This window comes from Pecten maximus, chromosome 3, assembly GCF_902652985.1.
Source record: "Pecten maximus chromosome 3, xPecMax1.1, whole genome shotgun sequence".
Lineage (NCBI taxonomy): Eukaryota > Metazoa > Mollusca > Bivalvia > Pectinida > Pectinidae > Pecten > Pecten maximus.
In genome coordinates, this window is record NC_047017.1 from 384,605 (window position 1) to 401,622 (window position 17,018).

Here is a 17,018-nt window from a genome sequence, read left to right on the forward strand (position 1 = left end):
GATATTATAGAAAAACTAAAGATTCCATTTTCTTCAGAATCCTCTCTACTTGTTATGTTTTGAGTTTCAGAATTTTTCATTAAACCGCTGATTTTTAAGGACTGGTTAAACAGAAGCTACCGGTCAAAATGACGATTTTGGCATGTTTGACACAAAATATCTCATAAATACGATTTCCCACAGGGATACCAGAAACATCCAGACCTAGATCGAGCAGAGTTTTACAATCGTTCAAAGTATCAACCGAATTGTATGTGCCAATTTTTCTGTCCTCAAATCGCTATTATATCCGGCAAAATAGGCGAATTAGCTCGTATTACATTATGTTCCGTAAGGAACGATAACTCCGTTATCGCCCCTTACTACACTTCATTCTTTACTAACTAAAGTAACTTTTAAAATCCAGGCATTCTTAAAATGATGCACACAAAATAGCATCAAATTCTTGTCATTGTGAAGGCTGATTTTATGAGTTCACCGTCGCTTGTGGCTTCCGTCAATGTACAAGTGAACAAGAGAAAACACTGGTCAGTAATTAGTCACGGCACGGTGAACTTACCAATTATAGTGTTTGCTTAAAATTGACCATCAATTCATACCGATACTAATTGAATCATTATAGGCTAAAAGTAAATCTGAACACAGTTAAATGTTGTATATTTCACACCTGATTACATTTCACACCTCAGCGGGATATGCAAAGAAAAGAAAATGGGGGAAATCCCGAGTGTTCTGAGTACAATTGTATCGAGTATTCCAAACAGAATTTTCCAATTGTAAACGAGGAAAAGACATTCCTTAAAAGTTTAGTTTAGGGCGAAATTAAAATGGGGTGAATATCTTTTGTGTTGCTCAAGGGCGAAAATAACCTAGGGCGAAAAATACCAGGTATACAGTATTGTAATGAGAAGGAATTCATTACTAATACTATATATAAAGTTCTTGACCAACAAATGTACTAAGATATTTAATCAATTGTCATTGTGATGTAATATTTTACAAATAAAGTCGCACATGTACAGGTGAACAGATTTATTGATATAGAATGACCTTTGTAAGTCCAGGTGTCATTGTCTGTTTAAAATGTTGTGATCTTATAGTCACAGGATACAGAGGAAGAGGAGAAAGCAGCTGAGGAAATAGAGGAGGGCGAGGCTGTGGAGGAGGGGGAGGCTGTGGAGGAAGGGGAGGCTGTAGAAGAGGGGGAGGCTGCAGAAGAGGGGGAGGCAGAAGAGGAAGTCAAGGAGGTGGAGGTCAAGTCCTCTAAACAAAAATCTGGTCGCCGTGGTAGAACTAAAGGACCATCACGGTCAGCAGCTAAGTCAGCACCAACTAGGAAAAGTTCTAGGACAAAGAAATGAAAAAGGGACTATATTAAAAGGACTATATTTTTGGTTATATTTGGAGATATTCAATTGAAATACTCAGATATGGACCTTTTAAATGTGAAAAAAAATATCATATCAGAAAACTCTGAAGTCTTATATCATCAGTTTAAATGGCAGAAACTAGGATCAACTTTAACGAATAGAGGGATTGTTATATCATCAGTTTAAATGGCAGAAACTAGGATCAACTTTAAGGAATAGAGGGATTGTTCAGACACTTCTTTCATTAGAAGCAAAGAATAGTTAAAACTTATGGAAAGTACAAAATCATCAAAGAAATAGCCAAAGTTTTCATATTTTTGAAAGCTTTGTGGTTGTTGACCTTATAAATCTTCCACCTCAGTCATGTATGTATTTAATGGATATTTTTGTCCTACCTAAATTCAAACATCTTGTGCAGTTAGTTAGTTACAAATTTTTAGCGGCCCATCAACACTTTAAAGGTCAAACTTCATGCAGATCTTCTTTACCAAAAGTGCTCACTTAAAATTGCTTCCAGGTCCATAGCTCAAGGTCACTGTTACTAAAAATAGAATATTTGTTTCCTAGTGATAATTCAACTTCCTTCGGGCCCACCAAACTCCATTTGTATGCAGTTTTTTAGCTCACCTGGCCCAAAGGGTGTCCTACTAGACAAAAAGTCCTGAATGGATTTGCACCAAATTTGGTCAGAAAGATCCTTTGGGAAAGGGGAATATAAATTTTGCATAAATAGTGGTAATTCCTTTAAATTACCAAAAGTGCTTGCATGGAATTGCTGTTTTACTGGTCCAAAGGTCAAGGTCACTGTTACTATAAATAGAAAATATGTTTCTATGCAATAACTCCAGTTCTCTTGGGCTAATCAAGCTCAATCTTCTTGAGGTGCTCCTTTACCAAAATTTCCTGCTCTATATTGCTGAATTTTCTTCGTAATCACTCATCTTGCTGCGCAGGTGACACATCCACTTTTGTGGCATTCTTGTTTACGTTGTTGAAATAGATATTATAAATGTTTCAAATATATTACAAAGGAAAAGTTTACATGCATGAAGTTTTAGATCATTTTCATGTAAAGAGTACTAAAAGATTTTTACAGTTTGACCTTCATGACCTTACATTGTAAAATTGGATGTGAAGCATGTATTAAGGGGAAAAAAACAAAAAATACGAAAAGGTATAAACAGTGTTACTTTACCAGTTTCCAGGTTTATACTCAGAGACTATCAATTGAACAATTATATGTCTTACTCACTTTTACATTTACATATCCTTATTAAGCCAGATTTAATCAGAAACAGTATACCATATATTCAGTTCCTTGAATATAATTATTTTTGGTTGAATTAAAACTTCCTGGTAATTGATTAATGGAGGATTTGCCTCTGTAGACATATGCAGTCTCAATAGAAAATTTACATTAGGAACTAACAGTTAGGGAAATAAACCTTGACACAAATATTTAAATTTTGAAGGTCAACTTATTCCATGGTTCTATACTGAGTTACATCACTGTTATAATCTTCATTGTTTATTGTCAGTATATGTTTAAACAAATGTGCAGCTGACACTTGGCTTGCTATTTGTTTTGTATACTCGTACTGTTTGTGAGATCAGACCAAGATGTTGTCAATAAACGTTTCCATTATAAACTATTGTTTGTAATTATTAATCTTTGGGAAGTTTCATTGATGAAGTCATGTTGTGCCCAAGAAATGTTTGACAAACAACAAAAATTAGACATTCTGTGAGTGAATATTATATATTACCAAAAATAGCAGCAATTGTGTATAAAATCCAGTTGTCTTCCTTCGTCATTTGTGTTTCTATGTGTTTCCTGTAGAAAAATCTAGTTGTCTGGTTTATATATACCGTATTTGACCTAATAAGGGCGCCCCTACCTTTTTTCAAGGAAATAAATCTTTGACCGAGTGTCAAAATGGTGTTCAAAAGTAATAATTCATGTGAAATGTTTTGCTACTTAATGTATTCAATTTTCTTCAGCAAATTAAGTAACTGGAACACAAGTTTTTGCCACATTTTGTCTATTCCTACAAATGACATGTCAGTGCAAAGAGCACCCGAAATTAAACACATGTATACAAATAATAACTTACCATCTTTATTTGAAGATAAAGTAAAAGACTTCATTCTTGTTGATAAATAACTTTTGTTCAGAACAGAAAGCTAGTAAAAGACATCGTAAATCAATTATTTGGTCAAAGCAGGGACGTATAATAAGTAATGTCCCTGGTCAAAGAAAACGATGTCTGATATGATCTGGGAAATCACCTGTGTCTCAAAAGCGTTCCATTTGAACATAAATGGTGGAACACACGTTCTCTGGTCTAAAGATGCGCTGCTATGGTTTACAAGTTTACAGGAATATTCAAGTGATGTTAAAGCTTAATATATGATAATGAATAGATATCTTCATCTGGAATATTTTTATGACTGAATATTTTACCGTTTCCACAGCCTTGGGTATTCTGCTATAAGGTATAGTCTGTTTCATCAAACTTCAGAATAGCCAATCTTAATAAGGGCGCCCCCACTGTCAATTACCCGCGCCCTGCGCCCTTATTAGGTCAAATACAGTATATAACATAGAAACACAAATGACGAAGGAAGACAACTGGATTTTGATGAAATGTACATGTTGTGAAGAAAACCCTTTTTATTTTTCAAGAATGACAGGATTTGGTCCAGCTGTAGTTATAACCAGTGTTGGGAGGATTTGGTCCACCTGTAGTTTGAACCAGTGTTGGGAGAGGCAGTTCAAAAGTAAAAAATATCTGAAATAGAACTTAAATTAAGAGTATTTTGTCACAATTATTGAAATATCACGGTAAGCGATGCAGCCCCTCTCCTTCTGGGCCTCTTGTTTTATGTATACATGTACATGTATATATGGGTCAAAGAAGTAATTAATATAAACAGTATAATCCAGATAACACTGGATCCTCACATCAATGTATGGAGGATACGAATTACTTGTAATGATTATATGGGGCAAAGAAGTAATTCAAACAGTGTGGACAATGAGGCTTGTTAAATTTTCAAGGCAATCCGCCCCTTTATCAAAACACAAAAAATACAAATACAATCATATAATATATATAAATACAAATACAATCACATAATATATATAATATAGGGGCCAACGGAAACCTGCATATGAAATATATGACTATGTACATGTATATATATATATATATACTGGTACCATTATTCACTGAAATTATGTCCAATTCCTGTGGACAAAAGGCAAACATATGTTTATTGACCCACACTGGCAGAGTTAAACAAAGGTTTTCAAGGTGAAATATAGAGAATTATTACAATTTGTTTTTATATAACATTGAACGACAAGTCTAAAGAGATTTCCTAATTTTCAGAGTCAATTCCACCATGATACTTTCCTCCAATACATATGTATAACTGATACCCAGGTTTCTTGGCTTTTTTTCACTACAAATCCACTTAACAAAGACATTTGCAAATGATGGAGCGATTTTATTGTACAGGTATATTTATGTATATAAATTACAAAAACAGAGTATTTTGACAATTGTAAACAGTATGACTTCAAGAATAGCATAAATCTGTACACAAATGGATAGCTCACCTGGATATTTAATCAGGACCTGTATTACTCAGCCTAAAGGAAAAAGCAAAACAAGCGATCCCAGAAGGATCTTGGCACCCACCATTGAATGATTGATCCATATCAATCAAATGAAAGATTTTTCTGTTCTTTTCCCTTCCTTCACTCTTCCCTCAAAACATTTAATAATTTTATACAACACTATATAGCAGGAGGAACCTGCAATTTTCAAAATCCAAGATGGCTGACATACTCTTTGTTGTCCATTTACTTCTTTCAATCAGAACCTCTATAATCAAACAAGGAAGACTCGTAATGGCCATTTAGTACTTAGAAATTGTTGATGAAGTTACTATTGTCAAAATCCAAGATGGCCATGTTAGCCATGTTTTTGTCAGGTTGGTCCTATACAGGGATATGCATAACTAGGGATCAAGGAGGAGCCTACATATGAAATTTGAGAACAAGCGGTAACAAACTTCAATTGTCAAAATCCAAGATGGCCATGATGAACTTTGAGACAGATCCCTTGCGTTCCTTCTGAGAACTAGCAGTAACAAACTTTAATTGTCAGAATCCTAGATGGTTGCCTGTTGGCCATGTTGTTCTCCAATCCATCCCAAAATGGAATATGCACAACTAGGGGCCAAGGGAAACCTACAAAGGAAATATGAGAAAAATCCCTTCAGTACTCTTACCTAGGGAGTAGTGAGAACCATCTAATGATGATTGGTTAAAAAGACCAGCTCAGGACAAAAAGAGGCCCAATGGCCTTAACATCTCACATTCATTGATGTTTGCAATTTTGCTTTAAATATCAAATATGGCAAGCAAGAACTTTAAACAATAGATAAAAACATTGACACATTAAGATATTAAACTATACTGCTTATCTAATAAGCAATCATGTATAGACCTTTTGTTTGTTATACAAGAGGCCCAAAGGGCCTTAACGGTCACCTGAGATTTGAAATATTTCAGTTAATTTAATTGACCCTTTTTGGCCCCACCCATCAGTCCTTGGGGTCAGTCAGGGCCAATATGTGCATATCATTAAGCTGTCATCCCATGCTGATAATTTTAAGAAAGTTAGAATGAATTCCAATAGAAATGAAACAAATGATTGTCAAAAATATTAATTCCCTAAATAAACTATAGCAAAGTTTACCCTCTCTCTAGGGGCAAACGTGAGACCCCAGGGTCATGAAATTCACAATTTAAGTAAAACACCATGAAACCCTTCCTTCTATGAATAGTATTTGATTCTATTTTATATAGGTATTGAGAAGAAGATTTTTGAAATTTCAGTCAATTAGACCCTTTTTAGCCCCGCCCCTCAGCCCCTGGGGTTCAGTCAGGGCCAACATATGCATACCATCAAACTGTTATCCAATGCTGATAATGTTGACCAGGTTAGAATGAGTTCCAATACAAATCCAACAAAAAATGGTCAAAAATGTGATTTCCCTATATAAACATATAATTCACAATTTTGGTTGACCTTCAGCCATAGTAACTTTCTGCCAAATTTCATTGAATTTGGTTAAGTGGTTTTGGAGAAGAAGTCGAAAATGTAAATAGTTTACGGACGCACGACGCACGACGGACAAAAGGCGATTAGAATAGGTCACTTGAGACTTTGTCTCGGGTGACCTAATAAAAAGCCAGGTCAGAGATGCCTCACTTATAAATTACAGCAAAGCTCCCCTTTTGGGACCATGTCCTTCTGTCCTAAGGAGAAACACAAGCCTCATTTATTTAAAATATGATTTGTGGTGTCGGTGTGTGTAATTGGTGTATCTAATGGTACTCTTGATTTTCTCCTGCGGAAGGTAGATTCTGAGGATGAGGGATCCGTGTCCAGGATGTGAATGATTTGATATTCTACATCCCGTAATGAATGTCATTCGAGGTTGAAGTGTAACACTAATGGACTGTTTATTTGGACAGGGAGAGCAATCTGTTTAAGTGGCAGATAAAAGATGCAATCTGGATACGCCACAGTGAGCCAGCGCTAAATCAAGATGAGGGGGCACATAGATTCTCGCACATATATGATCAGGTCATTAGTCAAATAGTAGCAGGATTGAGTTATTTTGGTACAATTACAATACCACATCATTGTATTGTAACACACATCATTGTATTGTAACACGACAGCATTGTATTGTAACACGACAGCGTTGTATTGTAACACGACAGTGTTGTATTGTAACACGACAGCATTGTATTGTAACACGACAGCGTTGTATTGTAACACGACAGCATTGTATTGTAACACGACAGCGTTGTATTGTAACACGACAGCATTGTATTGTAACACGACAGCGTTGTATTGTAACACGACGACGGCGTTGTATTGTAACACGACGACAGCGTTGCATTGTAACACGACAGCGTTGTATTGTAACACGACGACAGCGTTGCATTGTAACACGACGACAGCGTTGTATTGTAACACGACAGCGTTGTATTGTAACACGACAGCATTGTATTGTAACACGACAGCGTTGTATTGTAACACGACAGCGTTGTATTGTAACATGACAGCGTTGTATTGTAACACGACAGCGTTGTATTGTAACACGACAGCGTCGTATTGTAACACGACAGCGTTGTATTGTAACACTACATCATTGTATTGTAACACGACAGCGTTGTATTGTAACACGACGACAGCGTTGTATTGTAACACGACAGCGTTGTATTGTAACACGACAGCGTTGTATTGTAACACGACAGTGTTGTATTGTAACACGACAGCGTTGCATTGTAACACGACAGCGGTGTATTGTAACACTACAGCATTGTATTGTAACACGACAGCGTTGTATTGTAGCACTACAACATAGCCTAAAAAGACATTGATCTTCAAATTTTCAAGACAACCCATACACATTTTACACCTTTGTGTACACATTACTGCCCTGGTCACTTGTCTGACGAAGGTGACTGTACACACAGTGCTAGTAATAGAAATATCGTATGTAAACATCCATTGGTTGAGTAACAAAAATCATTACATAACTCATCAAAATATTTAAGATCAACCACACACTCTTTAGTATTGACAAATTAGAATTATTCAAGTTGGTTGATAAAGTGTCTACTGAAGACACTTTGCCAAAATGAACATACATTTGCATTAAGTAATAACATGATTGTAGGCTCTGTAGTTAAAGGGAATAGAAATAATTTAATATTTGGTATCAAGGTTACCTTAGACATACTAATGTTTACAAATGTATAAATACATTCATACCTACATGTAAGTGACATGCATCCAGATTCAACAACCATGCAGTGATAAATATAATTATAAACATGAGTATATTGTAACATGAAGAAATATGTTATGAAAGTAAAAATGATGGAAACAATTATTGCACAATGTATTTTATAATGATTATTTGACACAGGTAGGAAATCATCGCTATCACAGTAAACCGGATGGATTTTTAGATAACATAGTTCTGTATAGATGTGATTGTTTAAGAGATCAAGCATCAGAAATCAAAATCAATTTATGTTGCTAGTATTTCTATAGTTTATACAATACAAACTGATTTGAAAACTGATACACTTTAAGAACAATTTCTGTGAATCACTCAGGTTGGCCTGAATAGGCATCTGCAGTTAGTCTTATGTGTAAGAAATCAGGAATACCCAGAGAAATCAGGAATACCCAGAGAAATCAGGAATACCCAGAGAAATCTTATGTGGTTAGGCTGATGACATAAATCATTATTGCATCTGAGCTGGCTTCTCGAGAAGCAGCTAGCACACTAACCAGTATGCCACCACCTGGCCACTCTGTTTAGCAGAATGAGGTACATGTGACTCTGTATATAGTATACATAATTAATTATAAATCATTAATTAAATAGTGCTTAAAATTTAAGGATGACTTTTGTATTGGTAAACGCTATTGAATTGTTTCTCCTGTCATTCCGATGCTTTACACCAGAACTTTTCATGCTTCCTTTGAGAATTTTTTATAAACATTCCTTTATTAACTCTCTTGGCATATTAGAATTATGCTGAGTAAAACAATTTTGTTTTCACATGAATCGTCTTGTAAAAAACAGCTATGATTTCAAATAAAAAATAGCATGGAAAATAAAGAAATCACTGAGTGCATCTCAAAAATATATGGTTTGAAACCATGTAATTGTGTACATGCAAACTGGAAATTAAGTCAAATTTTTTTTTTGTGATGCCAACAAATAAACAATGGTATAATGATGTTTCATCTAGCTTAATATTAAATGTGGGAAATTTAGTCTCTCACAAAATCATTCAAAAATAGAATTTTCTGAAATACATGTTTTATATACTTGAAGAAATATGTGTATCAATAATTAGAATGTAATGTAACTCCTATAATTCATCATACTGTTCATTCATAGACTTGTGACTTAGTTCTACATCAAACATTAAAGATCCTGTATCGTCGTCTACAGAAAGTTTGGAGTAGGACATTTTCTGGGAGTTGATGTAGAAATCTTCGTGACTTGAGTGTTGTGAACTCTTTGAGTAGGATTCATTGACTGCTTTGTAGCTTAAATACCCAGACAAAACACTCTGCAGCAGCAGTATGGCAGTCACTAACCAGCTGAAAACCTGCAGCAAATAATGGTAGACTAACGTCTTCATTTTACATCACCTTGACACAATAATTTCTTCATTTTCAGTTTAAAGAATCTTGATACACAAAAATGACTTGAATTTTTGTTATCCAAATAAGGCTTCATATTTATTTTGAATTCAAACATAATGGTTACTCATCTATCCAATGTAAGTAAACAGGTGTGAACTCACCACTGCTACTGTTAAGAAAGTATGGAATTTATGTTTCTTTTCAAATATATCCCAATTCCATGTCTGTGTTTCTGAGCAAGTATATCTGAAATATAAATGTTTTTTTATATACAGTGATCTGGCAATAAACCCATATGTGGTTATTTATTCCATTGTCCTATGATAGGTAAACCTCTGTGTTATATCATATATGATATCATAGGATAGTAGGGTATGTGGTTTAATGAGTTAAGTACTAGTACCCATTCGACTAGAAATTGCCATGGACAGTTTGACGGGCTTTTCACACTTTTGACAAACTTATGGTAGAAATGACCTTTATGACCTTTAATTAAGGTCATCCCTATCAATGAATTTTGTAGCCCTACACCCCAGCACGCTACAGACCAAGTATCAGGTCTCTGGGCCTGTTGGCTATTGAAAACATGCCGCATTAAAAGGTTTTATACATATTTGACCCCTGTGACCTTGAATGTAGGTCAAGGCCATTCATTTGAACAAACCTGCTAGCACATCAGTCAAACATGTTACAAACCAAATAGCAAGTCCCTGCATGGACCTCTTGGCTATTGAGAAGTCATTTCAAGATTCTAGCCTATTTGACCCCTGTGACCTTGAATGTAGGTCGAGATCACCCATTCAGACAAACATATTACCCCTTTATTCAAGCATGCTACAAGCTCAATATCAAGTCTCTGTACAGATCTAATATCAAGTCTGCCTTTTGGTTATTGAGATGAAACTGTTTACAGGTTTCAACCTATTTGACCCCTGTGACCATGAATGTAAGTCAAGGTCATTCATTTGAACAAACTTTGTATCCCTTTCTTCAAGCATGCTACAGGTCTTATATCAAGTCCCTAGGCCTCTTGGCTATTGAGAAGAATCGTTTGAATATTTTAGACTATTTGACCCATGTAGCCTTGAATGTAAGTCAAGGTCATTCATTTGAACAAATATTGTAGCCCTTCAGATATGCATTCTACAGGCCTAATATAAAGTTCCTGGGCTCTTGGTTATGGAGTAGTTTTAGTTAAGAGGTTTTAACAATGATTGTGTAATCATGGGAATTTTCAGAGTTTAAAATAGGTGTTGTTCAGGGAAAAAACGATGATTGTGTAATCATGTTACAAAACGTCTACCATGGCTGCCATGTTAAAATTTTTACAAGATTGAAAAATAGTAATACTTTATTGGCTTCCCTTTCTTAACATTCCTACCAATTTTCAGCTCAATGGCACCTGTGATAATGTGTTTTTCAAAATGTTGGCCATCTTGGATTTGGTACCGACTCCAAAAATAACAATGCTTGGTCAGGACCATCTCGGGATCATTTCAAGTAAGTTTGAGTTCAATCCCACTGGTGGAACTTAAGTTTGAAATGTGAAAATGAAAAAGCTTGGGACAAGTATTTCTGGAGACAAGTGGTTCACAATAAGGTAGTATATTCTGATAATATTTGTTATTTACTATGAAATTGCTCAAAATCATTTGCTAGACAAACTTAATCAGTCAATTTAAACATTGAAACGATCGGAAGAGAATTTGTTGTTCACAAAAAGGTAGTATAGTTAACTCGATGTCATCTCACTACCCCGTTACATAGAGAGACAGTTTCCAATCCCTGTATGTACGTCCCTACATTACCCAGTAATACATGTGAAGGACACGCAGACAATAAGAGTACTACATAAACTTTATTCATTTTACAATTGCAAAACAAGTAATATCTACTTAAAAATATGTATCACTCTTGAATCTTACTGTCGAAGGAACTGGAGTACCCAGGGAAAACCACCGTACCATTTATAACTTGATCCTCTGTATTGAGCCCAGGCTGCCTTGGTGAAAACAAATGTGTTACCACTTTACCAACCGGCCAACGTTTTTATGACATACCATTTTCTCTTTTTATGGTCTGGACTTGTTTCTCATTTATGATGGCTAGTTTTCATTATGTGATGCATTTCTACGTAATCTGTTGCGGTTTAAATTTTGATTCCTTAGAAACTGGTTTGCACCAATATTATATAGCAGGTACTCACTCATCTTTGAACTGATGCGTAAGGCGATGACAGAATGTGACGAAGCCGAGCGACAAAATGAAGCTGCTGACGACTTGTGTGATGAAAAGAATGACCTGCAGAATGCTACTGATCAGCAATGTACACAACACTTGTCTGTGTGGAAAGAGAAAAAAAACAAATTAGTTTCTATGGAATCCAAATCCCTATCTTAAAACCGACTTTGAAATTATTTCTAGAATTTGTCTGCCTTATATAATTATTAAAGTAACTGTAGCATTTATTTCTATCTGTCTATTGAAGTCCAGGATGAATTGAAACAAAATGATGAAAGTTCACATTATAACATCCAAACATTATTCCCACTCATTACTGACTATTGTGTCTCAGGTCAATCCACAGTAACCTCACTCTTTATTGTTCAAGTATAAATCCAATGTTTATAGGAAATACACAAATTAAAGAAAATTCTATAACCAAGATACATTGAGTAATTCCCATATTTCACTGTGTTCTTTCTCTTCCCTTAGTTCTAGCACCTTATATACCACACACATACTGCTCTCTCCTTGGCTAACATACCGTATTTATTCTAACAAGAGGCCCACAGGGCCTGTATCGCTCACCTGGTTGATTTTATCAAACTTCAAAATAATGTTCATGTTCAATTTGTTAACAGCTCTATTTGTTGATGTTTAACAATGCTATATATGGTTATGGGGTGGGGATCTCAATGGTTTCAAAGATATAACAAAGTAACGATATGACAAAGTAACTAAGTCTTTAGGAGTGGGGAAAGATCCCTGGGCCTATTTTTCCATCATTAGTTTGTTTATCTCTTGATGCCCAAGAATGCTATATATGGTTATGAGATGGGGATTGGAATGGTTTCAAAGATATAACAAACAAACTTTAGGGGTGAGGAGTGACCCCAGGCTCTCAGGCCCCCAGTGGTCAGCCCAACTATTTGTACAATTTTGAATTCCCATTTCATAGTGATGCTCCCAAGCAAATATTAACTGCTTGGTTTCAGAAGTCGTTTATATCAATAGACAAATTAACGCCTTTTGGCCCCGCCCCTCTCGCACCAAGGGGGTTAGGTCCCCACCATTTGCATAATTTTGAATACTATCCCCATAGTGATGCTTTCATGGAAATATGAGCGATATCCATTGCTAGGTTTCAGAAAAGAAGTAGATTATAACAATATAGCTAAACTGACCACATTTGGCCCATGCCCCTCAGGCCCCTGGAGGGTCAGCCCCACCATTTGTACAATTTTGAATCCCCACACAATAATGATGCTACCAGGCAAATATGAGCAATATCCATAGTTCGGTTTCAGAGAAGAAGTCGGTAACAGCAGCAAGAGTTATGTCCATTAAATGTACTTCTAAACTCTGGACACTTTTGGATGGATATCATCACTTTTTTTTCTTGAGTGGGGGAGAATCTCAAAAAAGGGTGGGAGGTGTTTATTAAGGAGGGGGCATTTATTAGAATAAATATGGTATGCTCCTAAGATGCTCCTCACTCACACTGATTGGTTAATCCCAACTCCTACAGTGGTCCTTACTTACACTGATTGGTCAATCCCAACACCTCTTGCTCCTCGCTCACACTGATTGGTCAATCCCGACTCCTCTTGCTCCCCACTCACACTGATTGGTCAATCCCGACTCCTCTTGCTCCCCACTCACACTGATTGGTCAATCCCCACTCCTCTTGCTCCCCACTCACACTGATTGGTCACTCCCGACTCCTCTTGCTCCTCACTCACACTGATTGGTCAATCCCCACTCCTCCATTGCTCCTCACTCACACTGATTGGTCAATCCTGACTCCTCCGACCTAGATACAGCTGACTCCTCACTCTCTCTGACAAACCCCTGTATTGCACAACATTCTAAATTTACACATAACCCTTTAATACACAGCTCCCAACATCTAATAAGATAAATCATGAAATATATTTTCATGTTACACAATCCCAAATTTTTCAAGTTTTGTTTCCAATAAAATCTAAGTCTACGATAATCTATTCTTTGAACTATTACATAACAATTTACAGTTTCAAAACCATATATAAGATACAATGTACTAGCAGCTAACAACTCAACCAGAGAGTATGTGACCATGGTAAGATACTACCAGCTAACAACTCCACTAGGGAGTATGTCACCATGGTAAGGTACTACCAGCTAACAACTCCACTAGGGAGTATGTCACCATGGTAAGATACCACCAGCTTACAACTCAACCAGAGAGTATGTCACCATGGTAAGATACTACCAGCTTACAACTCCACTAGGGAGTATGTCACCATGGTAAGATACTACCAGCTTACAACTCCACTAGGGAGTATGTCACCATGGTAAGATACCACCAGCTAACAACTTCACTAGGGAGTATGTCACCATGGTAAGATACCACCAGCTAACAACTCAACCAGAGAGTATGTCACCATGGTAAGATACTACCAGCTTACAACTCCACTAGGGAGTATGTCACCATGGTAAGATACCACCAGCTAACAACTTCACTAGGGAGTATGTCACCATGGTAAGATACTACCAGCTAACAACTTCACTAGGGAGTATGTCACCATGGTAAGATACTACCAGCTTACAACTCCACTAGGGAGTATGTCACCATGGTAAGATACTACCAGCTAACAACTCAACCAGAGAGTATGTCACCATGGTAAGATACCACCAGCTTACAACTCCACTAGGGAGTATGTCACCATGGTAAGATACCACCAGCTAACAACTCAACCAGAGAGTATGTCACCATGGTAAGATACTACCAGCTAACAACTCAACCAGAGAGTATGTCACCATGGTAAGATACCACCAGCTTACAACTCAACCAGAGAGTATGTCACCATGGTAAGATACCACCAGCTTACAACTCAACCAGAGAGTATGTCACCATGGTAAGATACTACCAGCTAACAACTCCACTAAGGAGTATGTCACCATGGTAAGATACCACCAGCTTACAACTCAACCAGAGAGTATGTCACCATGGTAAGATACCACCAGCTTACAACTCCACTAGGGAGTATGTGACCCAGGTCGAGCTCTAACATCAAAATCCAATCAAGCTCCCACTCCAACTTTGTGCATCATATGCATATATTTCTGATAATACTAAAAATATTTCAATTTAACCTTTTGTCACTCCAATCCCTTTTCCATTACACTGAATTTCTATTTCAATCTCCACTCTAAAATCCATACCATTTCAAGTCATTAACTACCCTTTTTTGTCATTTTAGGTATAACCAAAATGTCCCATCACATTCACAGCAACTCTTGTACTACTAACATGATCCACCAACATTAACGTGACGAAGTCCACTCCATAAACACTCAAAGTTTCTCACCTGAGCTAAACACGTTTACCTTTACTATACTATTCCGATTCACTGATTTCTACTTTCATTTTAGGTACATGTGTACTGTAGAGAACTAGATCACGCTTATAACACCTGGATATTGCGACATATCGATATACTTACAACTCATCATTTATAGTCTTCATTTGGATGTAAAACCAGCACCAAATAAAGGAGTGAATGGCAGTCACCACAGGAACGTAAATACAGACGTTACAGAGGTTTTGGGAGCCCCACGATGACCTCGCTATGTCTAATGTAACAGTACTAGTCAGATTGGTGTTCAAAGTCAACACCGGCTGGGCGAATAATAAACACTGAGACTGGAAGTAATTTGTAACCGATCCAACTGGAAAGAATACACAGCCACAGCAAAAAATCACCACAAAATGTATACAGATTTTCACATATCGAAAATGTTGACGAAGCACCTGTCGTAAGGTCATTTTAACAAATGTTCGTGGATTGCCGGTCAATTGGATGACGACGCCGTCAAATTTTGTAACAACCTATTTATAGCAGTACTTAGGTCAGATATATGTAATACCCAGTAGGCCTACTTGGACGCATGGCTTGATAATATGACAAGCCAACGTGGAAAAAGTCCCTATTTATGGATATCCATAATTCATTTCAATTATCCATATCATAATTCGACTTATTTTGATATTAAAAAATGAATTATGGATATTTGAAATGAATTTTGAATTATATTATAATGTATACATTCTTGTAAATTAAAAGAAGTTAACTAACTACTTAATCCTTTTTGGTTGATTGCTGTCAATATGGAAAAGTATTACATTTAAGAACTGGTTCTAGTTTTCTAGCTAAAATCATATCAAAGACTAAGAAATGTTTTATTACTCAGTTACAATGAGATTTACATAGAGTTCCAAAGAATAACATTACAGTTTAAAAGACATTCTTTCGTTAAGAAAATAGAAATACATGCATGCTAAAATTATTTATTGTACGTCATGAAATGAAATAAAGCATGACTAATGATCAATGGAAGAATGTAAGATTTTATATCTGATAGGAAGGTTTTTCTTATTCAATTCATTTCTATTTTGATCCATATCAATATTGTAAATGCTAAAGTGGATTAACATTAGCCTATAGCTTATTTCTATACCCGGTTATGTCCCCTTTATATGCACATAGTGATCATAGAATTTTGTCTGGCTAGGCCGAATTATGGATATCCATAATTCGATTGATGGATATCCATAATTAGGATTTATGGATTCCATAATTGATTTATGGATATTTAAGTAGTATATTCTAATGTTGCCACATTGATCTGACACTTTTTAACTGTCTTTCTTCTGTCCATTCTTTGCCTTTCTTTCTTTCTTTTAAATTATTGTAACTTGTAGTTTATTGTGTCGCTATTGCAATATTTTGTAATATTTATTTGAGGCGAGGGATATTATAAGTCGCAAAAACGTGCTCATCCTAAATGTGAAATTACGTTAAAACAATCGAGTATGTTCACATCATTAATTCATTCCTTATATCTATCTTTGAAAATGTATCCATTTATGGATATCCATAAATAACTATTTCATTTTTATTAATTCAAAGTTCGTAATGAACTAATTCATCAATTCCTATTCACTTTATTCATTAATATATTATAGCTTTCTTTGAAAATGAATTTGTTACATTATTGTATGTGCTTATTTTACTAAATGACATGGGTAAATGATTTGACGCTTTTTAGAAGAAATATCTATTCATTTATCTATTCAAAAATTGCTACATCATCATCATCATCATCATATCATCAT

At 35.8% G+C, this 17,018-nt stretch overlaps 2 protein-coding genes across 2 annotated transcripts in view; one reads left to right on the top strand and one right to left on the bottom strand.

Moving 5' to 3' along the window:
- The window catches only part of LOC117322876 (symplekin-like), a 71,610-nt gene extending 68,591 nt beyond the window's left edge, over positions 1-3,019 (top strand). Inside the window, 1 exon segment of the mRNA XM_033877809.1 lies at positions 1,101-3,019. Within this exon segment, the coding sequence (XP_033733700.1) occupies positions 1,101-1,361 (261 nt within the window). The 3' untranslated portion in view covers positions 1,362-3,019.
- Positions 3,020-6,803: 3,784 nt separating this feature from the next.
- Positions 6,804-15,718, bottom strand: LOC117322877. Its single transcript, XM_033877811.1, has 4 exons — positions 15,346-15,718; positions 11,841-11,975; positions 9,796-9,880; positions 6,804-9,597 (listed from the first exon to the last, which is right to left on the bottom strand). Exons 1-4 carry the CDS (start codon positions 15,666-15,668, stop codon positions 9,355-9,357), a joined length of 786 nt encoding a protein of 261 aa, XP_033733702.1. The 5' UTR covers positions 15,669-15,718; the 3' UTR covers positions 6,804-9,354.
- Between the last annotated feature and the right edge of the window lie 1,300 nt (positions 15,719-17,018).

Bases quoted from the DNA above. Each gene is read 5' to 3' on its own strand.
- LOC117322877 (XM_033877811.1), bottom strand. From the start codon at position 15,668: ATGACCTTACGACAGGTGCTTCGTCAACATTTTCGATATGTGAAAATC. The intron at 11,976-15,345 runs GTAAGTATATCG...CTTTCCACACAG, and splicing joins AAGACTATAAATGATGAGTT to ACAAGTGTTGTGTACATTGC. The intron at 9,598-9,795 runs GTGAGTTCACAC...TATTTGCTGCAG, and splicing joins CTTTCTTAACAGTAGCAGTG to GTTTTCAGCTGGTTAGTGAC.